Source organism: Stenella coeruleoalba, assembly GCF_951394435.1.
Source record: "Stenella coeruleoalba genome assembly, chromosome: 17".
Taxonomy (NCBI): domain Eukaryota; kingdom Metazoa; phylum Chordata; class Mammalia; order Artiodactyla; family Delphinidae; genus Stenella; species Stenella coeruleoalba.
Window position 1 is genome coordinate 41,088,481 of NC_137163.1, and position 25,834 is coordinate 41,114,314.

At 41.7% G+C, this 25,834-nt stretch overlaps 1 protein-coding gene across 6 annotated transcripts in view; it reads left to right on the plus strand.

The window, feature by feature from the left end:
* Positions 1–25,834, plus strand: part of CDH17 (cadherin 17) — a 74,866-nt gene that overhangs the window by 18,931 nt on the left and 30,101 nt on the right. For 4 of the 6 annotated variants that reach the window (XM_079901771.1, XM_079901772.1, XM_079901775.1 and 1 more), the window contains exons 4-10: positions 936–1,094; positions 1,202–1,401; positions 5,359–5,490; positions 5,805–5,955; positions 11,143–11,358; positions 15,020–15,096; positions 17,216–17,407. In XM_079901771.1, coding sequence (XP_079757897.1) covers positions 936–1,094; positions 1,202–1,401; positions 5,359–5,490; positions 5,805–5,955; positions 11,143–11,358; positions 15,020–15,096; positions 17,216–17,407 — 1,127 coding nt within the window. The remainder of the gene's footprint in view (positions 1–935; positions 1,095–1,201; positions 1,402–5,358; positions 5,491–5,804; positions 5,956–11,142; positions 11,359–15,019; positions 15,097–17,215; positions 17,408–25,834) is intronic. The other 2 variants (XM_079901773.1, XM_079901774.1) reach the window with 2 other exon arrangements.

Sequence of the window (25,834 nt, forward strand, 5' to 3'; positions counted from 1 at the left end):
ACGAGTTGACTCCAATACGTCACTGGTTATATCTATCAATATTTATCGTATTTGAAATTAAAACTGAGAAATTAAAAAATATTTATTTAGTGATTGATTTAAAGTAATAAGCATATTTTAATAAAAATAACTATTTTCAAAGACAAAAGGAATGTTAAGAAGAATGGCATTGTTTTAATCTTTGCACCTCTCTTTAATGTCTGGATTAATTGAGAACAGTTGGATTCTCATTTCTGTTTCTGCATTCATTTTGTTGCCATATGCTGTTTTGGTTGAAACATTTAAAGAAAAACTCTCCTTACACAGTGTTAATAGTGTAATAACGCTTCAGATAATTGTGGATATTCTTTGATACTAGACCAAAACTCAACAAGTGGTGGTTTCTTAAATGTTATTTTCAATGTAGAATCCGAAACCATATTAATGCCTTTTTTGGGATACTTCTTTATGCTAAAATCCATCAAATTATGTTTTTTTTTTTTTTTGCGGTGCGCGGGCCTCTCACCGCTGTGGCCTCTCCCGTTGCGGAGCACAGGCTCCGGACGCGCAGGCTCAGCGGCCATGGCTCACGGGCCCAGCCGCTCCACGGCATGTGGGATCTTCCAGGACAGGGGCATGAACCCGCGTCCCCCGCATCGGCAGGCGAACTCTCAACCACTGCACCACCGTGGAAGCCCTTATGTTGTGATTTGAATGGGTCTTTCACACATGTATGACCCTAAAAACAGTCTCAAAGACCTCTAGAAGTCCCTGGACCATACTTTAAGAAACCTCATCCTAGAGGAAAGGGGCAGAATAAAGAATTATTTCACCACTGATATGAATTATGGCACCTTCCTCCATTCTATTTCTGCCTCTTAGAAGGCAAATGTGTCTGTGGTTGGTTTGGGTTTCAATTAATATCTTTTTTTTTCTGGGTACATTTTGTTAAACAGGAAAGCCCTTTATGTATGTCAATGCTACAGACTTGGATGATCCAGCCACACCCAACGGCCAGCTTATTTATAAAATTATCATGCAGCTTCCCAAGGTCAACAATGTCATGTACTTTCAGATCAACAACAAAACGGGGGCAATTTCACTTACTCTAGCAGGTAAGTTAAGTGATGTCCTCATATGACTCTCTGAGGCAGTTAAAAGGACCTAGATCTGTATCACCTTCAGGGACATTTGCTTTTCTTTTCTCTCCTACTTCCCATAGGATCCCAGGACCTGGATCCTTTGAAGAATCCTTCCTACAAGCTGGTGGTCTCAGTGGAGGACATGGGAGGCCAGAATGAGCATTCCTTTAGTGACACCACATCTGTGGATATTATGGTGAAGGAGAATATTTGGAAAACACCAGAACCAGTGGAGATTGAAGAAAATTCAACTAATCCTTACCCCATTAAAATCACTCAGGTAGTGCCCAAGGAATGCCTAGAGCCTACCCAGTCAATCAGCACTCACATTGTAGGGGCCCACCTCATGGTCTTCACTGACATTTCTGCATAGCGTCATTATGAAGCAAACTAAATAGACAAGGTCTCTGGCCCCAAGTCTCTGGAGTTTGCCATCATGGGTAAACTCTGGACTTTACAACTTGGATTCAGATATTATATATATGAGTTTTAAAAGAAAACTTCACTCACCTTCACCTTCCAAGTAGATAATACTGTTGTTCCCTGTCAAGAGTGTAGGATATGGCTGCCCTAGAGAGGGCTGTATGTGGTACATGTACGTGATTCAAATTTGGGGCTGCTAATTATTTTTGAAAGGCTGTTTCTTATTCCTTTGGGAAAAATCTCTATGCGAAAGACTCAACCCATCACAGGCTGAGGAACAGAGATAAGACTGGTCAAGTGTAAAAACTGAGTAGATGACCTTTACCTTTGGAGCCCACCCCTGCCAACTCCATCTCCTGTGGGTACCTCTCCCCTCCATTCAAACCCTCCCCCGGTCCCACCTCTATGGCTGGTGTTCATCCTGAACCCCCTCCTCTTTCTTTAGCTCCTGGAAATCCACTCTGGGGTTCACCCAGATCTGATCTTTTCTGGAAGATCAGGAAGTTTCTTGATGCAAAAGCTGTGAGTTAAGTGGGAGAGCACTGGATTTGGAAGCAGATAAACTCTTATGAGCCCCAACTTCTCACCAATAAAATGGGGATAATAACAGATCTTTGGGTTGTTGTGGAAATTAATTAGTGTCTGTGGAAGTGAATAAAAGGTATTAACGTTATGAAGGAGTTGTAGTCTGTAGTAGCCCTAATTATTTTTAGATGACACTGTTGTTGTTAAGGGGTCCTGGAATGGCCTATCCCACCATATCTGTTGTCTAACTTAAAAGGATTTTTATTTATTAAACATTGAATTAATGAATTTCACCTTCAGAGGAAAAAACAAAAAGAATGAAAGCAAGAAATATTCTGCTTTACCAGCTAAGAAACTATGTCAGGACTCTTTACCGTGAGAATTTCAGATTGGGTTCCTTTACTAAAGTCTTCCTGTTTATTGTTTAGGTTACCTTCATAAGGATTTGTAAATGCTAAAAAGAACACATACGCTTGTTTTCACTTAGGGCTGTCAAAGAAAAGAAAATCTAAAGAGCCACACCCAATAGCTAGGCCTGGGGAAGGTACTTTGTGTGGCTTGAAACTGAATAAGAGTGGAGGGGGACAGCTCAAGAGAGAACTTAGGCTGAAGTTTTAGGACATCAAAGGAGCTCGCTTACAACTAAAAACACGGTTTTTGTCTTGGACAGAGGGTGTGCTTAAATAACTAGAAAGGGATACCCTTCCCAAGCTGGTTTGAGAGAATAGTTTAGTGTGGAAATTTCAAATGGCTGTAAGACTAGAGGCAAGTCACTTAATTTTTGTGCCCTAGTTTCCCCATTTATAAGGTGGGGATAACAATAGTCTCTACCTCATGGGGCTGTTTGAGGATTTAATGAGATAACATATAAAAGTGTTTAGAATTATGTCTGGAATGGGGTAAAACCCTCAGTACGTGTTGTTATTAGTACTAGACTATCAGATAGGCCAGGCTCTGTCTGTAGCAAGTAGACAGGTCTTAGTATTGAGTTTACTGATTTTTTTTTCAAACACCTTTATTGGAGTATAATTGCTTTACAATGTCGTGTTAGTTTCTGCTGTATAACAAAGTGAATCAGCTATATTCACTTATATCCCCATATCCCCTCCCTCTTACACCTCCCTCCCACCCTCCCTATCCCACCCTTCCACAGTGGTCACAGAGCACCGAGCTGATCTCCCTGTGCTATGCGGCTGCTTCCAACTAGCTATCTATTTTACATTTGGTAGTGTATATATGTCCATGCCACTCTCTCACTTCGTCCCAGCTTACCCTTCCCCCTCTCCGTGTCCTCAAGTCCATTCTCTATGTCTGTGTCTTTATTCCTGTCCTGCCCCTAGGTTCATCAGAACCATTTTTTTTCTTAGATTCCATATACATGTGTTAGCATATGGAATTTGTTTTTCTCTTTCTGACTTACATCATTCTGTATGACAGTCTCTAGGTCTATCCACCTCGCTACAAATAATTCAATTTCATTTCTTTTTATGGCTGAGTAATATTCCATTGTATATATGTGCCACATCTTCTTTATCCATTCATCTATCAATGGACACCTTGGTTGCTTCCATGTCCTGGCTATTGTAAATAGTGCTTCAATGAATATTGTGGTACATGTCTCTTTTTGAATTATGGTTTTCTCAGGGTATATGCCCAGTAGTGGGATTGCTGGGTTATATGGTAGTTCTATTTTTAGTTTTTTAAGGAACCTCCATACTGTTCTCCATAGTGGCTGTATCAATTTACATTCCCACCAACAATGCAGGAGGGTTCCCTTTTTACCACACCCTTTCCAGCATTTATTGTTTCTAGATATTTTGATGATGGCCATTCCGACCAGTGTGATGTGATACCTCATTGTGGTTTTGATTTGCATTTCTCTAATTATTAGTGATGTTGAGCATTCTTTCACGTGTTTGTTGGCAATCTGTATGTCTTCTTTGGAGAAATGTCTATTTAGGTCTTCTGCCCATTTTCAGATTGGGTTGTTTATTGTTTTGATATTGAGCTGCATGAGCTGCTTGTATATTTTGGAGATTAATCCTTTGTCAGTTGCTTGGTTTGCAATATTTTCTCCCATTCTGAGGGTTGTCTTTTCATCTTGTTTGTGGTTTCCTTTCCCATTTGTTTATTTTTGTTTTTATTTCCATTTCTCTAGGAGGTGGGTCAAAAAGGATCTTGCTGTGATTTATGTCATAGAGTATTCTGCCTATGTTTTCCTCTAAGAGTTTTATAGTGTCTGGCCTTACATTTAGGTCTTTAATCCACTTTGAGTTTATTTTTGTGTATGGTGTTAGGAAGTGTTCTAATTTAATTCTTTTACGTGTAGTAGTCCAGTTTTCCCAGCACCACTTTATTGATTTTTTTTGCCAAGTTGTTTACAAAACAACTCTAGGAGTTGGTAAATATTCTTTGTTTTGAAAAAGTAATTAATGAGTTAATTTATTTCTTTTTGGCTGCATTGGGTCTTCATTGCTGCACGTGGGCTTTTCTCTAGTTGTGGTGAGTAGGGGCTGCTCTTCGTTGCGGTGCGCGGGCTTCACATTGAGGAGGCTTCTTTTTTTGTGGAGCATGGGCTCTAGGTGCGTGGGCTTCAGTAGTTGTGGCTTGTGGGCTGTAGAGTGCAGGCTCAGTAGTTGTGGTGCGTGGGCTTCGTTGCTCCACAGCATGTGGGATCTTCCCTCATCAGGGATCGAACCCGTGTCACCTGTATTGGCAGGCGGATTCTTAACCATTGTGCACCCAGGGAAGTCTGTTGGCAAATATTCTTATCCCTGAAGTCTTTAAGACTAAAGACTTAAGGGAGGAATGTTCTTTATTTATGTGTCATTTGTCTTGCTTAAATAATAGCATGGTGAAGAACTGAAAGTGTCTCATCATCTTCACTGGTGAGTTCTGGGAGCTTGTTGTCCATCATGGCTTACTGCTCAGATAACGCCGCTACTAAATACATTTTGTTTCTTAAATTGGTGTTTCATGACATGAAATCTTCACATTCAGACTTCCAAAAGAACAACCCACAAACTCTTTAGAGGGTTCACAAAGAATTGCTTTAGAGAAGAAAAATACCCCTATATGCTTATTTGGAGCAATATAACTTAGTACAAAGGAGAAAAAGGCGGAGGGATTATTTTAAGCTGAAAATGTAATTTAGTAGTTATAAGAAACCACAGACATCTAAACAAGGTTGTCAGAAATTTCAAATCGAGAACCAGAAAATTGTTTATTTCCTTTCCAGTTCTCTCTGTCCGGATGTATCTTTCCTGACAATTCACTTTGGGCCCTGTAGGTGCGGTGGAACGAACCAGGTGCACTATATTCATTAGTGGAAGAGGGGAAGCCATCAAAATTCCCATTTTTAATTGACCAGGAAGGAGATATCTATGTGACTCAGCCCTTGGACCGAGAAGAAAAGGATGCGGTGAGTAAAATTAGTAGGAGTTTCACAGGTGATGAGATCCTGGGCTCATGGATATCTGAGAGCAGAAACAATTTTACTTAACACCCAGCCCCCCACCAATATCCCCCAAACTGTGTTCTGAAGCTCAGTGCATTATTGCTCTCAGAGACATGATAATACCCTCACAAATTCAGCCCATTTTATATTTTCTCATTTCCCAATGCTAAGCGAATTGATGATAAGGGGATAAATGAAATAGCATTGAAATCGTTGTTTTCTCTGCCTTTTAAAGGGGATGATGAAGGACTCATGTCTTAACTCTGATCTCGTTGTAGTATGTTTTTTATGCGGTTGCAAGGGATGAGCATAGCAAACCACTCGCATTGCCACTGAAAATTCAAGTGAAAGTTAAAGACATAAATGATAATCCACCTATATGTCCATCTACAGTGACTGTACTTGAGGTCCAGGAGAATGAAGAAATAGGTAAGAAACTGTGTATCTGTCCTCCCTATGTTAACTCTGTAATCCCTTTCTCCTCTTTGTCAAGTAAACGGTGGGCAGGTAAACCTGATTGGGGATCAGTGGTCCATGCCTGGCACAGCATAGAGGTAGACTAGACTTTGGGACTCACATAGGTACAGTATTTAATTTCAAGCAATATCTGGGAAGAGTTTTTCAAAATTGGACATTTTATAACTACTACTCATACTGCCACTACTATTACTACTACTACTACCACCCTTACCACTACCACTAGCACTGTAACCATTTACACCAGTATCCTGTATACATGTATAAGGTTATCTCTTTGCAAGGTTTTTTTTTAGATTTTATTTATTTATTTATTTATTTATTTATTGGCTGCGTTGGGTCTTCCACTGCTGTGCGCCGGCTTCCTCTAGTTACAGCGAGCGGGGGCTGGTCTTGGTTGTGGTGTGAGGGCTTTTCATTGCAGTGGCTTTTCTTGTTGTGGAGCACAGGCTCTAGGCACACAGGCTCCAGTAGTTGTAGCACACGGGCCTTAGTAGTTGTGACTCATGGGCTCAAGAGCACAGGCTCAGTAGTTGTGGCGCACGAGCTTAGTTGCTCGGCGGCATGTAGGATCTTCCTGGACCAGGGATCGAACCCGTGTTCCCTGCATTGGCAGGCAGATTCTATTTTTTTTTTTTTATAATTCATTTATTTTATTTATTTTTGGCTGCAATGGGTCTCCGTTGGTGCGCGCGGGCCCTCTCCAGTTGTGGAGAGCATGGGCCACTCTTCATTGCGGTGCACATGCCTATTGTGGTGGCTTCTCTTGTTGCGGAGCACAGGCTCCAGGCTCACGGGCTTCAGTAGTTGTGGCACGCAGGCTCAGCAGTCGTGGCACACAGGCTCAGTAGCTCTGCGGCACATGGGATCCTCCCAGACCAGGGCCCGAACCTGCGTCTCCCGCATTGGCGGGCGGATTCTTAACCACTGCGCCACCAGGGAAGCCCCTGCAAGGTTTCTCCATAGATTCTTATTTGCCTTCAACAAACTCAGTGACAGGTAAAATCCCATCAAACTTGCTAAATAATTTAAACAAACATTCACACCCAATGTCAGATATCCTGCAATTGACCCTTGATTGTCCCTCTCTAGGAAGCTGATAATAGCTCATGAGGCTGGAAGATGAAGTTCAAATCCTATCTGTTTTTGACCTTTTGTTCTTGACCTGTTTTGTTTCCTTGTACTGTGCCAGGATAGCTTTAGTTTTGTACAGGGACGACTACTATTACAGCACTGTAATTTCTGGGAGTTTTATGACTTTGCTGGATTTGGGACACCTATTGTCTATTACCCCTTGGTGTTGAGCCCATTGGCTGAGCGGGCTGGCATTGCTTGAAGTGTTTTTGTCTGTTTCGTGTACGTTTCAGGGCTTACAGGGTTAGCAGGCTCTCATGACTACCATTCCCAGGGCTTGGCTGCCCTTGTAGGCAGATCCTCACCTGCCTTATGGGCATTCTCATCATTTTCTTTTGATCTCTTTACTCTTCTTACCACACACTTTTCACACAGTGGGTGCTGTCTTGGTGGACACTGCTCACATGGCCTGCTTGCTCAATGCTCACTTTTTTTCCTTCTTGCTGTCAAGAGTCATATGTAGGCTATCTATTGTCACTGTGTTCTGCTTAGGTCTTCTGTTTTTCATTTATTCCAGTTATTCTTACAATGGGAAGTATTAAACGACAGTTTGAAGGATTTCAGTTAATTTTAAGGAAGAATCTTCTGAAGTGACAGTGGAGTAACAATGAAATGTGTGACAATAGCCAAGAAACACCTATGGCATCACCCTTTTTGAAAATATGGGATGGTCTGTGATGCTGGATGAAGGCAGAAGATCTTTGAAGACCTTTGTAGATGATACCTCAAGTCTCTTTGCACAGGGCCTAACATTTAGTGTATCAGTCACCCATGTTGCATAACAAATTGTCCCCAAATTTAGCAGCTTAAAACAGCAAACATTTATTATCTCACAGTTTCTGGAAGTCAGGAATCTGGATATGGGGTGCATGCCTTTGATTCAGAATCTGGATGTGAGGTGAGTGCCTTTGATTCAGAGAGAGAGAGAAAGAGAAAGGGAGAGAGCTCAAAAAATGGCAAGTAAGATGGAAGTCAGGGGCTTCCCTGGTGGCGCAGTGGTTGAGAGTCCACCTGCTGATGCAGGGGACATGGGTTTGTGCCCCAGTCTGGGAGGATCCCACATGCCACGGAGCAGCTGGGCCCGTGACCCATGGCCGCTGAGCCTGCACGTCCGGAGCCTGTGCTCCACAATGGGAGAGGACACAGTGAGAGGCCCGTGTACCTCAAAAAAAAAAAAAAAAAAAAGATGGAAGTCAGTCTTCTTATAACTAATCTTGGAAGTAATATCCCATAACTTTTGCTATATTCATTAGAAATGAGTCACTAGGCCCAGTTCGCGCTCAAAAGGAGGAGGTTACACCAAGGCATCAATATCAGGGCTGGGGGGATTGCTGGGAGCCACCGTAGAGGCTGCCTGCCTTATTTGGGAGGAGGACAGTACTAGTTTTCTGAAGCTGCTGAGGATGTCATTGTTGGTAAAACAAATTGTTCAGGGATGCTGCATGCTCTTTGCATCTCCAAAAGTGAGAATTTATTTTGTAACAATATTTCACAAAGTCTTGAATTATGGACTTAATGGACCAGGAATTCTTATAAATCAACACAGATTGAGTCTATTCTCTATATGTAGCCCAAAGGAGTACAAAAAATGTCCCTGCCTTTTGGGGTCTTACTGTCTAGCTCAATAAAATACTCAATTATTCCTTAGTATATTTATATTCTCCTGTTTGGTGTCTTATATTGGCCAGAATCTTGTGGGACTCATGTCCCCAAGTCTCAGCAATAACAACATTAATTCTGAAATCCCACCTGCTACCAAGACCTTTGTGTTCATACAGGAACTTCATCCTCTCGTAAAAGCCCCACCTCCCTATTTCTGAGTGCCCCAAGAGTTGCTGTATGTACCTCTGAGTCAGTTCGGGCTGCCACTTGTTCCTGGCCTTTGTCACTCAGGGACACTTCTTTGACTCCTGGCTCATTCATAAGTTCTCTGCTCCCACTGAGTGGTGTCTCCTACTGGAATTTCCCTGTCACTGACGTCAACAGTCTTCACGGTGCCTCTGACAGCTGGAGGTTTCCTCCGTGGTGAGAGACGGACGGTGTCCTCTGTGTTATGCTCACTTGCTGGGGGGAAAGGTCCAGAGCAGGGCTGCTCAGACACCAAACAATCACAGAAGTTAGCAAGACACTCTTTCATTCCAACACACAGATGCTTTTCTCACAAGGGCAGATGCATGTTCCAAAGGTGACTCGGTTGTGTGTGAAAGCGGAAATGGCAGCAGCTGCAACACTAGATACGCGTTCTCTTCTGCTACCCATGTTGCCCCGCCTCCCCAGCCCATGAGACACGTCTGCACGTGCCAGCTCCATTATAGACATAACATAGGTACTTCCATTCCTCCCCTCACAAACGCTCTAAATCTCCCTGTAAATCAGTAGATGCAAAGTAACATGGGAAAGGGGATGAAACCGACCTCCGCAAGTGGGGAATACATATTCAAGTTTTAGCCCTCACATGGGATTCTGGCTGTGTGTAGAGAAACCCACAATTCCCATCTCACAGAGCAAGATGACCCAGCACCTATCAGAACTCAGCCAGACCTGGGTGGAGCACTGAGTCAGAGCCGGACTTCTGGAACTCCCTGGACTGAGACGTCAACAGAAATAAAACTCAGGACCATAAACTGCAGCAAGGCAGAGACGATCCCTGCTCTCCATCCCGTGCCCGTCTTTATCTTTGGGGTGGAGTCAGTCTCTGCCATTTTTCCAGGAAGTTACTTAGAAGTAACCACGGTTGGCTTGTCCTTGTTAAGTTTTACCATTTGCCTTGTGTATTAGTGTCTGAGGGTGGCCGTAACAAATTACCACAGACTTGGTGACTTAAAACAACAGAAATTTATTTGCTAGGAGTTCTGGAGACTAGAAGTCTGAAATCAAGGTGCCAGCTAGGGGAGAATTCTTCCTTGCCTCTTCTGGCTCCTTGTGGCTCCTTGACTGCTTGTGGCAGCATCGCTGCGGTCTCTGCGCTCTCTTCACATGGCCTCCTCCTCCGCGGGCATCTCTGTGTCTTCTCTTCCTCTTACAAGAACGCCCATCACTGGATTTAAGGCCCACTCCAAATCCAGGATGAGGGACTTCCCTGGTGGTGTAGTGGTTAAGAATCCGCCTGCCAATGCAGGGGACATAGGTTCGATCCCTGGTCCGGGGAGATCCCACATGTTGCGGAGCCATTAAGCCATGTGCCACAACTACTGAGCTTGTGCTCTAGAGCCCGCGAACCACAACTACTGAGCCTATGTGCCATAATTATTGAAGCCCGTGTGCCTAGAACCTGTGCTCTGCAACAAGAGAAGCCACTGCAATGAGAAGCCCACACACTGCAATGAAGAGTAGCCCCCTCTTGCCACAACTAGAGAAAGCCCGTGCACAGCAAGAAGACCTAACATAGCCAAAAGTAAATTAAAAAGAAAAAAGCAAATCCAGGATGATTTCATCTCAAGATCCTGAACTGTGTCCTCCCAAAATTCATTTGGTGAAGTCCTAACCTCCAGCAACTTAAAGGGTGACTATTATTTAGAGATAGGGTCTTTAAAGAGGTAATTAAGTTAAAATGATGTCATCAGTGTGGGTCTTAAGCCAATACGACTGGTGTCCTTCTAAGAAGAAAAAATCTGGATAGATACAAGTACGGGGGAAGACCATGTGAAAACACATGCACCAGACAGCTATCTACAAGCCAAGGAGAAAGGTCTCAGAAGAAATCAACCCTGCTGACACCTTGATCTCAGACCTCTAGTGTCCAGAAACTGTGAGAAAATAAGTTTCTGTTGTTAAAGCCATCCAGTTTTTGGTACTTAGTTATGGTGCCCCTAGCAGACAAAGACACTTCTCCACACACTGTACTACTGAAAGGGTTAGAAGAACCAACATCGATCTAAGAACTTTAGTCTGCTACTCAAAGTTACTTCCAGTGCTTTCTAGGAACCTGATTCTTTGGTGAAATCATTTTTTAACAGAGTAAAAAGAGCCTATAATGGATGGGTTTCCTTCTTTTCTTCTCTTCAGGGAACAGTATTGGAACACTTATTGCTCATGACATGGATGAAGAAAACACTATCAACAGTGTTTTAGGATACAGAATTGTGGATCAAACCCCCAAAGTTCCTAGAGATGGACTCTTCCTGGTCCAAGCCTACTCAGGAATGTTCCAGTTAGCCTTGCAGTCCTTGCGGAAGCGAGACACTCCGCAGTACAACTTGACAGTAGAGGTGTCTGACAAAGGTTAGTATCACCTTCCCTGTGTCAAGAGTGATAACACTTGTTTTCTTTCTAGTTGTGATTTGCTAGGCTGCTCTGATGCCTGGGTGTATTACAGAAGGATGCTGTTTAAGGGTTCTTGCTTCCTATGTAAAACACAGCACGGAGGCAGCAGGTCCAACATGGTAATGGCCAGAGTGGCAGCTTAGGCAACATCATTACGTTGGTTCCCTGAGAAGAAGATGCCCAAGAGGGAATTAAATATATAAGGATTTTATTAGGGGAATTGCCTATGAGAAAAAACGGGGAGGGATACAGAGAAGGCTGGGAGAGCCATCAGACCTCAATACAAGCCGGACGCTGAGTGAAGGAGAGAAGGAAGGACAGTGGTGGGAGCACCATAGACCACTAAGCAGTCAAAGGGAAGCTCAGCAAGGTCATTAGGGGTCCAAAGTTGGCCGTGGAAGGAGTCTGTGATCTCCAAAACAGGCCTACCTTAACCTGCCGGCCTTGCTCTGTCACTGGCTTGGGCCAGCCAATGGGAAGCAAGGCCTTGGTGCAAATGTGGTGATGGGTTTCAGAGCAAGGTGGCATGTTGTCAATTAAGATCCCTGGTGTTAGGGGTTGGCAAGGCACGTTGTCATGGCCACCATGGTCACAAACAATAAAATTAGTTGTATTTCCCAAGTCTCCCTTTCAGACTCAAAGGATTCTACTGTATGACAGTGAAGGAAAAATGTATCGTTTGGGAAGTTTTGTCTTCTTATATTAGCTTCTAGGCTGCCATTTGACAGTATCTGGAGACATTCTTCCTTAACGCCTTATACAATTTCAAAACAAATGGTTTTTAATCTTTGTTAAGTCGTGAGACCCTTTGAGGATCTGATGGAAACTATGAATTCCTCAACAAATGTACACATTATCAACAAATTGCACAGACACAAAAACTTACATGAACTCAGGGACAGGCTTATTTTAAGATCATTAATACTCCTAGGCTAAGAATCGTTCTTTAACTGGCACTGAATCTTAGATTACCAAATAGTTCAGTAATTGTTATGCTACGAGAGAGAGATTATACAGGTGTGCTGAAGTAAAGAGCACCATCTCATACTGTGCTTCACATTTTTTTGTTCATTCCACAGTTGCTTAGATACTGAAGAGAGCTGGGGTTTAGCAGGCCCCCGAAGCAGAATGTTTGAGACGTAGTGATTAGGCAAATATTGAGGGCCTAACATAATGTCTAGCATTATGTTAAGAGGTACAACAGAAGTGGGTATAATAAATCATCCCTGCCCATGATGAGCTGACAACCTCACACCATTAGCCAGCCATTCTTTCAGCAGTTATTGAGCAGTTACCGTGATTGAGGCACCATTCAAGGTACTGGGGATACACAAATGAATAAGACCCCGTGTCTGTCCTCAAGGAGCATTTGTGGTAGAGGAGATGGACATGGGAATAAATAAATTGTAAGAAATATGTACAAGGTAGCCCATGAAGGCAATGAGGGACTCATTGGAGAGGTAGAGAGCTGATAAAGCTTTCTGGAAGAGGTGTCATTGCTCTGAACTTTGATGGATGAATATGACAAGTTACGAAATAGTGTAAAGGCTTACAGAGGAGAAGAAAGCCCATGTGAAAATGCACGGGGACCTGAAGCAGTTTGAGGCTGCAAGAGCATCAGATTACAAATTGTCTATGTACCTGAGTACATCTATAGACTATATGGACCAGATTATACAGTATATTTATATATAACTATATATGTGTATTGATGGAGTTAAACATCCAGTTGCGTACTGTAGAAAATTAGACTGGTAGGCGGTAATTAACATAGTTTTACCTAAAATCAGGGAAGGTCTGTTAGCCAGGAGGTCCACTGCTGGCCCAAATAAGGTTTGTGCAGAGCAGGGAGCCAGTGAGTTCAGGCCCTGGGACCTCCTGAAATCTTCAGCCATTCTTGCTGTCTACAAATGTTCTGGGGACTGTACCCAACTTGAGTTAACATCCACTTATTTGTAATACTGTTATTATTAGATTACATGCCTGGCTTTGTGTCCAGTGCGTCGAGCACAAGCTTTAGAGCTAGGCTGTGTGAGTATATTTGTCAGGATCCCAGCAGGAAACAGACAGACCCCTCGAAAGAAGTAACCAAAAAGTGTTTAGAGAGGGGATTATTTGTAAAGGCTGGGGGTAGGGGTTATGGGAAACCAACAGGGGGTGTGAAGCACAATGGCAGCCTTCCTTACCTGAAGGTGAGAAGGGATGAGGGAAGGTAACATCCCCCTGAAGGAACAAAGCCTGTTCCTGTGACTATAGAAGAGGCTGCTGGCAGTGGGGAACTAGACCCTGACCCTGTTCCTCCTGCCCTTCCTTAGATCTCCTGCCAGTGCTACCACTGGTGGAACCCAACTTCTACCCAGAGGGCCAGGATGCCCACTGATGCAGTTCCTAAGGTCAGCCTCCAGGGCACAAAGCAGGGTGAAGGGCGGAGAGTGGACAGAGAGGGAAAAGGAATACATGGATTTGAATTCTGGCTTGAACACTAGTTAGTTGTATGACCTTGGTCAGGTCACCAACTTCTCTGTCCTTTGGCTTCCTCATTTGTGAACTCAAATGATGTGTATGAACTCATCATGTGTGTGAACTCATTTGAGTGTGAACTCAAACTCAAATGAGAATGATAATTGTACCTACGTCATGGAGTTAGAATGAAGATGAAATTAGTCATGGAAGCAAAGCATTTAATATGGTGCCTGGTACATAAAGAGTGCTAACAATGTCAGTTAGGACGAGAACCTTGGCTGTGTTGCAATCTATATTTTCTAGATAAACTGACTACTGCACAGAGATTTTGAGTGACATTCCCAAGCTCTCACACGTCTGATAAGTAGCAGAGAAAGAATTTGAACAGTGGGGTTCCAAAGCCCAGAGTCTTAGCCTTTGTATAATATACTACTTCATAGATAGAACAATGGAAACCCCAACAAAAAACCTATCATGTTGGTTCTCACTGTGGATATTTCCCTGGGGATCCCATCCCCACCTGTACTCCATGCTCATCTTGGACCTAGGTTGAACCTGCTGTCTCTGACTAGGTCTCTGAATTGTCAAACCCACCCCTCAAAGCCTATGCCATCTCCTAGAGTTCTATGAGCTACCTCTGCCTCTGTAGGCTGGGCAGCCAGGCCTTTTGAAGGGGCCTAATTGTACCTTTCCTCCCTCACTTGGGCCTTCCCTTTAGGGGGGGCAGAAGGGATACAGGACAGTAAGTGCTGGAAGTGTTCAGAGTAGGAAAGACAACCCTCTGGGATGCTCAAAGAAGTCTTTCTAGAAGGATAGTTTTGTACTGGGCTTTGAAGGAAGTTTCACTAGCCAGAAAAGAGAGGCTGCTTCACAGAAAAGAAGGCATCTTGCTCGGGGACAAGCCTTACTGAGGAGGGGGCAGGTAGAGGGAGTGGGAAGCCCAGGGGAGCCTCTCGTGGGGTTTTCTTCAGCCCTTGGTGACCTGCTCATGGGTGCAGGTGGGGAGCAGAGAATCCTCTCACCACACAAATCGCATGTCAATAGTAAAATTGTGGCTATGGCCGTCACTTTACTTGCCAACTGTTTTTCTTGCAGATTTCTGATTCTTATGCATAATTTTCAGTGAAAATTTCTGTGATGTGACTTTGATTTTCAGATTTCAAGACCCTCTGCTTTGTGCAGATCAACGTTATTGATATCAATGATCAGATCCCCATCTTTGAAAAATCAGATGTGAGTAGTTATCACCTTGCTTTTTCTTTACTTTGTTCATATTTACCTGACCCCTACTTCTGGAATAAAGACACAAACAGTAGTTCAGGAAAATGCCAGACTTAATATCTTAGTCGATGCACTGGTACCAAACTCGAACACCATCTTCAGTGGAACTCTTCAGGGAACAGTAACATTCACGGTTATAGTATCTGGAAGCATCTGGGTTTTTTATTAAAAACTTTTGCCAACAGCTCATTTATTTCAAGGACTGCTTGGAAGCTACAACCAGTGTGTAGCAGGACAATAAATAGATTACTGCTAGGTCTCAAACAAGCATGTGTAGTCAGAATTTAAAATTTTGAATATTGCCAATTTAAACTCATTTTGTAATTATTGGATAAGAGAAAAGGGGAAGAAAAAACGAATCTCTGGTTTATGCCAAAAACTGTGCCCAAGACATCTGCAGGAATTAGAATTGGGAAAAAAGAGCAGGAGAAAAATGATCAGTTGAGTATATCAAGAAGAATTCAAGTTAACTTATTATTAATGTGGGGGTAGTTTGATCGATGCTTCCCTTAAAATGGACGCCTCTCTTTATTTATTCTGGAGAAGAGAGAAGCCCTTTTGGCTATATTGTTACGTTTGAAGTCAGTTTATGAGGCAGCCCAGAGCCTTGTGACGATGTTCGTAAGTCACAATAGGGATAAGGCAGTGACAAAGAACGGGAATTGATTTATGGGAGGGTTTGAGGAGGTAAAAAGTGTGACAATATAACTTGTAGAGTAGGCACTGAGGTTAAGCAAGCGTGAGAGTAAGAGCCTGTTTCTACTCTGCCTCCATTCTCTTGGGCATTTGATCCTTTCTGTGTGTTGTAGTTTCCTTGCATTACATCTAGACGGTGTTTTTAGATTGAGGGTAAGAGTCTTGCATTGGGAATCTCAGAGCTTGGAAAGGCAAACTGGGCCTTAGAAAGGTGAGTCCACTTCTTTCATTGCCGTGGTCCTTTCCTGGACCCTGCCTGTTACCATCTTCATGATCATCATGCCAAGAGACATGATCTGGGGGATTTTCAGCGGAGGAGTGGAAGATGGTCTAGATCAGTGTTAATTAAGAGCACCTGCTTTGGAGTTGGACAGACATTGGTTTGAATCCCAATTCTGTGACCAGCGAGCTGTGTGGTCTTGGGTGGGTTTTACCTCTTCAGTCTTTTGCTCCTCTGTCAAATGGAGATGATAATATAGCTACTCAGTAGGGTGCTTTTTTTTTTTTTTTTTTTTTGTGGTACGTGGGCCTCTCACTGTTGTGGCCTCTCCCGTTGCGGAGCACAGGCTCCGGATGCGCAGGCTCAGCGGCCATGGCCCACGGGCCCAGCTGCTCCGTGGCATGTGGGATCTTCCCGGACCGGGGCACGAACCCGCGTCCCCTGCATCGGCAGGCGGACTCTCAACCACTGCGCCATCAGGGAAGCCCGGGTGCTTTGTTTTGTTGCTTATCTTTATTGACCACTTATTATGTGCCAGGCATTCAGGGGTTTTATATGCATCGTCTCTGTAAATCACCACAGCACACATGAAGTAGGTTCTGTTATTATTATTATCATCATTATCATCTCCAAGGACAGATGATGAACCTGAGACTTTAAAAAATTAGATAACTTATTTCAGTTCACCCAGGTCATAAGTGACAAGCCTAGGATTCATACCCAGGCCATTTAACTCTGAAGTTCAGGCTCTTAACCACTATTCCCTGATTGATTTAAGAATTAATTAAAATAATGTAAAGTGCCTGACACATTGTAGGTACGCAATACATAGTAGCTATCTATTTGTCTCAACTATAATGATAATTACAGTTATTAAACATATTGGATGTGAGTGGAGGGATATGTTTTAGAATCCTATCAGTAGATCTCTGAGACGTTGTGTTTCCTGGTACAATGGATATCAGTCTACAAGTATGACTGATGTCAAAATCAACTGTAACCCACTCGTTAATAGAAAAAAACATGCTTGGTAAGTATTGATGCAAACTGTGACTTGTGTCCATTCTGAAACCAAGGAGACAAGTTTGCCCTTTGACAATTGTACTCGATGACAATGGACATTCTCATTGTTTCCTTCCCCTGTTTCCTTCCTAGTATGGAAACCTAACTCTCCCTGAAGATACAGCCATTGGAACTGTCATCTTAACCATCCAGGCCACCGACGCTGATGAACCGTATACGGGAAGTTCTAAAATCTTGTACCGAATTACACAGGGAGACAGTGAGGGACATTTGGAGATTGAAACAGATCCCGAAACCAATACTGGATATGTCAAGGTTAAAAAGGTAAATAGCACGTGGAATGGAATTTGTCTTTTTCAAAGGTTAATTTACTTAGGACCATTCAAGGACCTAGAAGCAGAGGTGACATATTAGCAGTGACCTCTCAGGTGTGTGATGGACTCCTGGAACACTCTCAGTCATTCCTGTCCTCCCAAAAGACAGAAGGCAGGATTCTTGTTCTGGGTCTGTCACTAACTGACCAAGTAGCCTTTGCAGAGTGAGGTAGGATTGACAACTAAAATATATAAACTACAAGATAGAAAATTTTTTAGTATAAGTATGTCCCATGAAATACTTGACATACTTATACTAAAAAACTGCTTGTTGTTTACCTGCAATTCCAATATAACCAGTTGTTCTATATTTTTATTTGCTAAATCTTGGGCAAGGTGGTGCTCCGGGCTTTATTTCTCTCTTTGCAAATGTGGGGTATTAGACTAGATGAACCCTGTGAGCCCTTTAGGCTGTTAGACTCTTTATTCTAATGGGCCAGCCATTGGCTCCTCTTTAATAATGACTGGAAATTGGTAGGTCTCCTTTAATAGACAAGTTTTAATAAACAACTTTATTCTTTCACGGCTTCTTCCCTGCCTAACCCTTACTTTCACTTTTATGGTATTGCTGCGTCCACTGGCTCTTGCTTCGTCTCTCCCTTTGTAAGGACTGGGTAGTCTAGAGCCAAAATCTTGATTACCATGATACTTGCTTTTTAATAGAGGGTCTTCCCATCCTTCCCTCAGTCTAATCCCATCCCCTACTGTGTACAGCTGAAGTTTGACCCTTTCCTCCATGGCTGCCTCATTTGTGCTTTAGAGCATGTAAACCGTTTACCAGATGACTCAATAGGAAGCAGCGCTTGTCATCCAATGTAGTTAGAATTAAAAGGGGTCAGAGTTACAGCAATTGAGACTTTGCAGACATGGTTGGATGCTGAAGGTTTGTAGGGCAGTGTGTTGGAGGCTGCAAAAGAAAGCTCTGGAGGAAAGTTTTGACCCAGAATAAAGGAAAGCTGAAGTAGAGGCTAAAAATGAAGACAGAATAATTTCACAGAAAATAGATAGAAGCACAGGGAGAAAAGTGCTAATGCTGAAGGAAGCCCTGGGGCAGAATCTCAGAATTCTGATACCATTATGACTATATAACCTACTTCTGACAAAGGGCCTCGCTGAGTTGTAGCTGCGAGGTTTTTGTGTGGACCTACTCAAGACATTAGTATTTTGTGTGAGTCTGACATTTGGAAAAGGTGCCATAACATCTTCCCCCTCTATTCATGGCTGCCTACATGGAGACAAAGAACCCAGAAGGAAAGGCCAATCTTCAGAGTTCGCAGTGGGTGGTCCAGGCAACATACGTGATCTTTTTGCAGGAGGTAGGGGCAGATAGCTTCTATCCTCCCACAGGCCCAGAGCTCTCTAGGCATCTAAGAGAAGATAAAGCCCTGTCCATCTCAGTATGAATGAGTCCCACATGTCAGTAATTTTTCATGGTGGCTTGTTGTGAATCAAGTTAATTGGACCATTTGTGGCTAAAGGGCACCTATAGGGAAAAATTGGTAACCTTGATGGTTAGCAGTAGGTAAGGGCTGTAAGTATCCTCCCACGTGCTCTTGACACGAGGAGGTATGTTACAGTACAGCAGGCCTCTGGCCAAAATCTTTGTCACATCCTTATTTTGTTTGTGGTTATATTCCAAGTGTCCAGAATATCGCCTGGCACATGGTAGAGGTTCAATAAACATTGGTTGAGTTGAATAAATAATTGAATTCTGTGCCATGTACAATTAATAACAAGCTGGGACAAAAAAACATCATCCAACTTGTGCTTTAGGCTTGTGACGTCCCAGCTCTCTGTCCCTCAGGCACTGTGGGCACAGTACTCTATTGAGGGGATTCATCTGACTGTCCACAGAAAAGGTGTTGATACACACAACAGAACTGGCGCCCTGGAACTATGAAGGCTATAAGCTGCTGGACTAGCCAGATGCCACACTCTTGTTCATTTAATGACCAAGAGATATACTATATTGTTAACCAAGCTGCATGTCTTGAATACCACTAATATCACAAAACCTCTTTGTAGGATCACTTTGCTAATTAACAAACCTTCTAGTGCAGCTTGAGATAGTGTGAGCTCAAAAACTGTAGAAGCTGCCTCTGGAGTGTGGATCTCTGATTAGGATCTGTCAAATGCTAAGTGACAGCCAGCCCAGAGGTGTGGATTCTTGATGAGGATACACTAGATGTTAGCCAACTGCCCCTAGGATGTGTGTACTCACACTGACAGATGTATGTATTCATAGAGTTTTCAGTATTTTAAATAAATTAGACTCTATTATGTGGTTTTTCGCGTGTAACTTAGCCTTACTTCTAATTCCCGCCCCATTAAGCTATCCATTGCTTCAGGACCATTGTGTTGATCATTTTTAAAAAATTTAAAATCCCAATGTAGACTACTTTTTTTTTTTTTTTGCCGTACGCGGGCCTCTCACTGTTGTGGCCTCTCCCGTTGCGGAGCACAGGCTCCGGACGCGCAGGCTCAGCGGCCATGGCCCACGGGCCCAGCCGCTCCACAGCATGTGGAAACTTCCCGGACCAGGGCACGAACTCATGTCCCCTGCATCAGTAGGTGGACTCTCAACCACTGCGCCACCAGGGAAGCCCCAGACTACTTTTATTTCCTAATATTTTCTTCATTTTTTTTAACGTCTTTATTGGAGTATAATTGCTTTACATTGTTGTATTATTTGCTGCTGTATAACAAAGTGAATCAGCTCTACATATACATACATCCCCATATCTCCTCCCTCTTGCGACTCCCTCCCACCCTCCCTATCCCACCCCTCTAGGTGGTCACAGGGCACCAAACTGATCTCCCTGTGCTATGTGGTTGCTTCCCACTAGCTATCTATTTTACAATTGGTAGTGTATATATGTCCATGCCACTCTCTCACTTTGTCCCAGCTTACCCTACCGCTCCCCATGTCCTCAAGCCCATTCTCTACTTCTGCGTCTTTATTCCTGTCCTGCCCCTAGGTTCTTCAGAACTACTGGATTTTTTTCTTTAGATTCCATATATATGTGTTAGCATATGGTATTTGTCTTTCTCTTTCTGACTTACTTCACTCTGTATGACAGATTCTAGGTCCATCCACCTCACTACAAATAACTCAATTTTGTTTCTTTTCATGGCTGAGTAATATTCCATTGTATATATGTGCCACATCTTCTTTATCCATTCATCTGCTGATGGACACTTAGGTGGCTTCCATGTCCTGGCTATTGTAAATAATGCTGCAATGAATATTGTGGTAGATGTCTCTTTTAGAATTACGGTTTTCTCAGGGTATATGCCCAGTAGTGGGATTGCTGGGTCGTATGGTAGTTCTATTTTTAGTTTTTTAAGGAACCTCCATACTGTTCTCCATAGTGGTTATATCAATTTACATTCCCACCAACAGTGCAAGAGGGTTCTCTTTTCTCCACACCCTCTCCAGCATTTATTGTTTGTAGATTTTTTGATGATGGCCATTCTGAACAGGGTGAGGTGATACCTCATTATAGTTTTGATTTGCATTTGTCTAGTGATTAGTGATGTTGAGCATCTTTTCATGTGTTTGTTGGCAATCTGCATATCTTCTTTGGAGAAATGTCTATTTAGATCTTCTGCTCATTTTGGGATTGGGTTGTTTGTTTTTTTGATATTGAGCTGCATGAACTGCTTGTATATTTTGGAGATTAATCCTTTGTCTGTTGATTCATTTGCAAATACATTCTCCCATTCTGAGGGTTGTCTTTTTGTCTTGTTTATGGTTTCCTTTGCTGTGCAAAAGCTTTTAAGTTTCATTAGGTCCCATTTCTTTCTTTAGTTTTTAAATTTCCATTTCTCTAGGAGGTGGGTCAGAAAGGATCTTACTGTGATTTGTGTCATAGAGTGTTCTGCCTATGTTTTTCTATAAGAGTTTTATAGTGTCTGGCCTTACATTTAGGTCTTTAATCCATTTTGAGTTTATTTTTGTGTATGGTGTTAGGGAGTGTTTTAATTTCATTCTTTTACATGTACCTGTGCAGTTTTCCCAGCACCACTTATTGAAGAGGCTCTCTTTTCTCCATTGTATATTCTTGCATCCTTTATCAAAATAAGGAGACCATATGTGCGTGGGTTTATCTCTGGGCTTTCTATCCTGTTTCATTGATCTATATTTCTGTTTTTGTGCCAGTACCATATTGTCTAGATTACTGTAGCTTTGTAGTATAGTCTGTAGTTGGGGAACCTGGTTCCTCCAGCTCCATTTTTCTTTCTTAAGATTGCTTTTGCTACTTGGGGTCTTTTGTGTTTCCATACAAATTGTGAAATTTTTTGTTCTAGTTCTGTGAAAAATGCCATTGGTAATTTGATAGGGATTGCATTGAATCTGTAGATTGCTTTGGGTAGTAGAGTCATTTTCACAATGTTGATTCTTCCAATCCAAGAACATGGTATATCTCTCCACCTGTTTGTGTTGTCTTTAATTTCTTTCATCAGTGTCTTATAGCTTTCTGCATACAGGTCTTTTGACTCCTTAGGTAGGTTTATTCCTAGATATTTTATTCTTTTTGCTGAAATGGTAAATGGAAGTGTTTCCTTCATTTCTCTTTCAGATTTTTCATCATTAGTGTATAAGAATGCCAGAGATTTCTGTGTATTAATTTTGTACCTGCTACTTTACCAAATTCATTGATTAGCTCTAGTAGTTTTCTGGTAGCATCTTTCGGATTCTCTATGTATAGTATCATGTCATCTGCAAACAGTGACAGTCTTATTCCTTCTTTTACAGTTTGGATTCCTTTTATTTCTTTTTCTTCTCTGATTGCTATGGCTAAAACTTCCAAAACTATGTTGAATAATAATGGTGAGAGTGGGCAACCTTGTCTTGTTCCTGATCTTAGTGGAAATGGTTTCAGTTTTTCACCATTGAGAATGATGTTGGCTGTGGGTTTGTCATATATGGCCTTTATTATGTTGAGGGAGTTCCCTCTATGCCTACTTTCTGCAGGGTTTTTATTATAAATGGGTGTTGAATTTTGTCAAAAGCTTTCTCTGCATCTATTGAGATAATCATATGGTTTTTCTCCTTCAGTTGGGTAATATGGTTTATCACATTGATTGATTTGCGTATATTGAAGAATCCTTGCATTCCTGGGATAAACCCCAGTGATCATGGTGTATGATCCTTTTAATGTGCTGTTGGATTCTGTTTGCTAGTATTTTGTTGAGGATATTTGCATCTATGATCATCAGTGATATTGGCCTGTAGTTTTCTTTCTTTGTGACATCCTTGTCTGGTTTTGGAATCAAGGTGATGGTGGCCTCGTAGAATGAGTTTGGGAGTGTTCCTACCTCTGCTATATTTTGGAAGAGTTTGAGAAGGATAGATGTTAGCTCTGCTCTAAATGTTTGTGAATGTTCTAAATGTTTCGCCTGTGAATCATTCGGGTCCCGGGATTTTGTTTGATGAAGATTTTTAATCACAGTTTCAATTTCAGTGCTTGTGACGTGTCTGTTTGTATTTTTAATTTCTTCCAGTCTCAGTCTTGGAAGGTTGTACTTTTCTAAGAATTTGTCCATTTTATTGGCATATAGTTGTTTGTAGTAATCTCTCATGATCCTTTGTATTTCTGCAGTATCAGTTATTACTTCTCCTTTTTCATTTCTAAGTCTGTTGATTTGAGTCTTCTCCCTTTTCTTCTTGATGAGTCTGGCTAATGGTTTATCAATTTTGTTTATCTTCTCAAAGAACCAGCTTTTAGTTTTATTGATGTTTACTATCATTTCCTTCATTTCTTTTTCATGTATTTTTGATCTGATCATTATGATTTATTTCTTTCTGCTAACTTAGGGTTTTTTTGTTATTCTTTCTCTAATTGCTATAGATGTAAGGTTACATGGTTTTTTGAGATTTTTCTTGTTTCTTGAGGTAGAATTGTAGTGCTATAAACTTCCCTCTTAGAAATGCTTTTGCTATATCCCACAGGTTTTGGGCCATCGAGTATTCATTGTCATTTGTTTGTAGGTATTTTTTAATTTCCTCTTTGATTTCTTGAGTGATCTCTTGGTTATTTAGTAGCGTGTTGTTGAGCTTCCTTGTGTTTGTATTTTTTACAGTTTTTTTTCCTGTAATTGATATCTAGTCTCATAGCATTGTGGTCAGAAAAGATAATTGATACGATTTCAATTTTCTTAAATTTACCAAGGCTTGATTTGTGACCCAAGATGTGATCTATCCTGGAGAATGTTCCATGAGTACTTGAGAAGAAAGTGTATTCTGTTGTTTTTGGATGGAATATCCTATAAATATCAATTAAGTCCATCTTGTTTAATGTGTCATTTAAAGCTTGTGTTTCCTTATTTATTTTCATTTTGGATTATCTGTCCATTGGTGAAAGTGTGGTGTTAAATTCTCCTACTATTATTGTGTTACTGTCACTTTCCCCTTTTATGGCTGTTAGTATTTGCCTTATGTATTGAGGTGCTCCTATGTTGGGTGCATAAATATTTACAATTGTTATATCTTCTTCTTGGATTGATCCCTTGATCATTATGTAGTGTTCTTCTTTGTCTCTTGTAATAGTCTTTATTTTAAAGTCTGTTTTGTCTGATATGAGAATTGCTACTCCAGCTTTCTTTTGATTTCCATTTGCATGGAATATCTTTTTCCATCCCCTTACTTTCAGTCTGTGTGTCCCTAGGTCTGAAGTGAGTCTCCTGTAGACAGCATATATATGGGTATTTTTTCATATCCACGCAGCCAGTCTATGTCTTTTGGTTGGAGCTTTTAATCCATATACATTTAAGGTAATTATTGATATGTATGTTCCTATTACCATTTTCTTAATTGTTTTGTGTTTGTTATTGTAGGTCTTTTCCTTCTCTTGTGTTTCCTGCCTAGAGAAGTTTCTTTAGCATTTGTTGTAAGGCTGGTTTGGTGGTGCTGAATTCTCTTAGCTTTTGCTTGTCTGTAAATGTTTTAATTTCTCAGTGAATCTGAATGAGATTCTTGCTGGGTAGAGTAATCTTGGTTGTAGGTTTTTCCCTCTCATCACTTTAAATATGTCCTGTCACTCCCTTCTGGCTGCAGAGTTTCTGCTGAAAGATCAGGTATTAACCTTATGGGGATTCCCTTGTATGTTATTTGTTGCTTTACCCTTGCTGCTTTTAATATTTTTTCTTTGTATTTAATTGTTGATAGTTTGATTAATATGTCTCTTGGCCTGTTTCTCCTTGGATTTATCCTGTATGGGACTCTTTGTGCTTCCTGGACTTGATTAACTATTTCCTTTCCCATATTAGGGAATTTTTCAACTATAATCTCTTTAAATATTTTCTCACTCCCTTTCTTTTTCTCTTCTTCTTTTGGGTCCCCTATAATTCGAATGTTGGTGCATTTAATGTTGTCCCAGTGGTCTCTGCGATTGTCCTCCACTCTTTTCATTCTTTTTTCTTTATTCTGCTCTGCAGTAGTTATTTCCACTATTTTATCTTCCAGGTCACTTATCCATTCTTCTGCCTCAGTTATTCTGCTATTTTTTCCTTCTAGAGAATTTTTAACTTCATTTATTGTGGTGTTTATCATTGTTTGCTCTTTAGTTCTTCTAGGTCCTTGTTAAAGGTTTCTTTATTTTCTCCATTCTGTTTCCATGGTTTTGGATCATCTTTGCTATCATTACTCTGAATTCTTTTTCAGGTAGACTGCCTATTTCCTATTCATTTGTTTGGTCTGGTGGGTTTTTACCTTGCTCCATCATTTGCTGCATATATCTCTGTCTTCTCATTTTGCTTAACTTACTGTGTTTGGGGTCTCCTTTTCACAGCCCGCAGGTTTGTAGTTCCTGTTGTTTTTGGTGTCTGCCCCCAGTGGGTAAGATTAGTTCAGTGGGCTGTGTAAGCTTCCTGGTGGAGGGGACTGGTGCCTGTGTTCTGGTGGATGAGGCTGGATCTTGTCTTTCTGTTGGGCAGGACCACGTCCAGTGGTGTATTTTGGGGTGTCTGTGGACTTATTATGATTTTAGGCAAACTCTCTGGTAATGGGTGGAGTTGTGTTCCTGTCTTGCTAGTTGTTCTGCAGGAGGTATCCAGCACTGGGGCTTGCTGGTCATTGAGTGGAGCTGGGTCTTAGCGTTGAGATGGAGATTTCTGGGAGAGCTCTTGCTGATTGATATTATGTGGGGCCAGGAGGTCTCTGGTGGCCCAATGTCCTGAACTCAGCTCTCCCACCTCAGAGGCTCAGGCCTGGCACCTGGTTAGAGCACCAAGACCCTGTCAGCCACACAGCTCAGAAGAAAAGGGAGAAAAAATAGAAAGAAAGAAAAATAAATAAAATTAATAAACTAAAAAAAAATTTTAGTTATTAAAATAAAAAAATTTAAAAAAGAAGAGAGCAGCCAAACCAATAAAC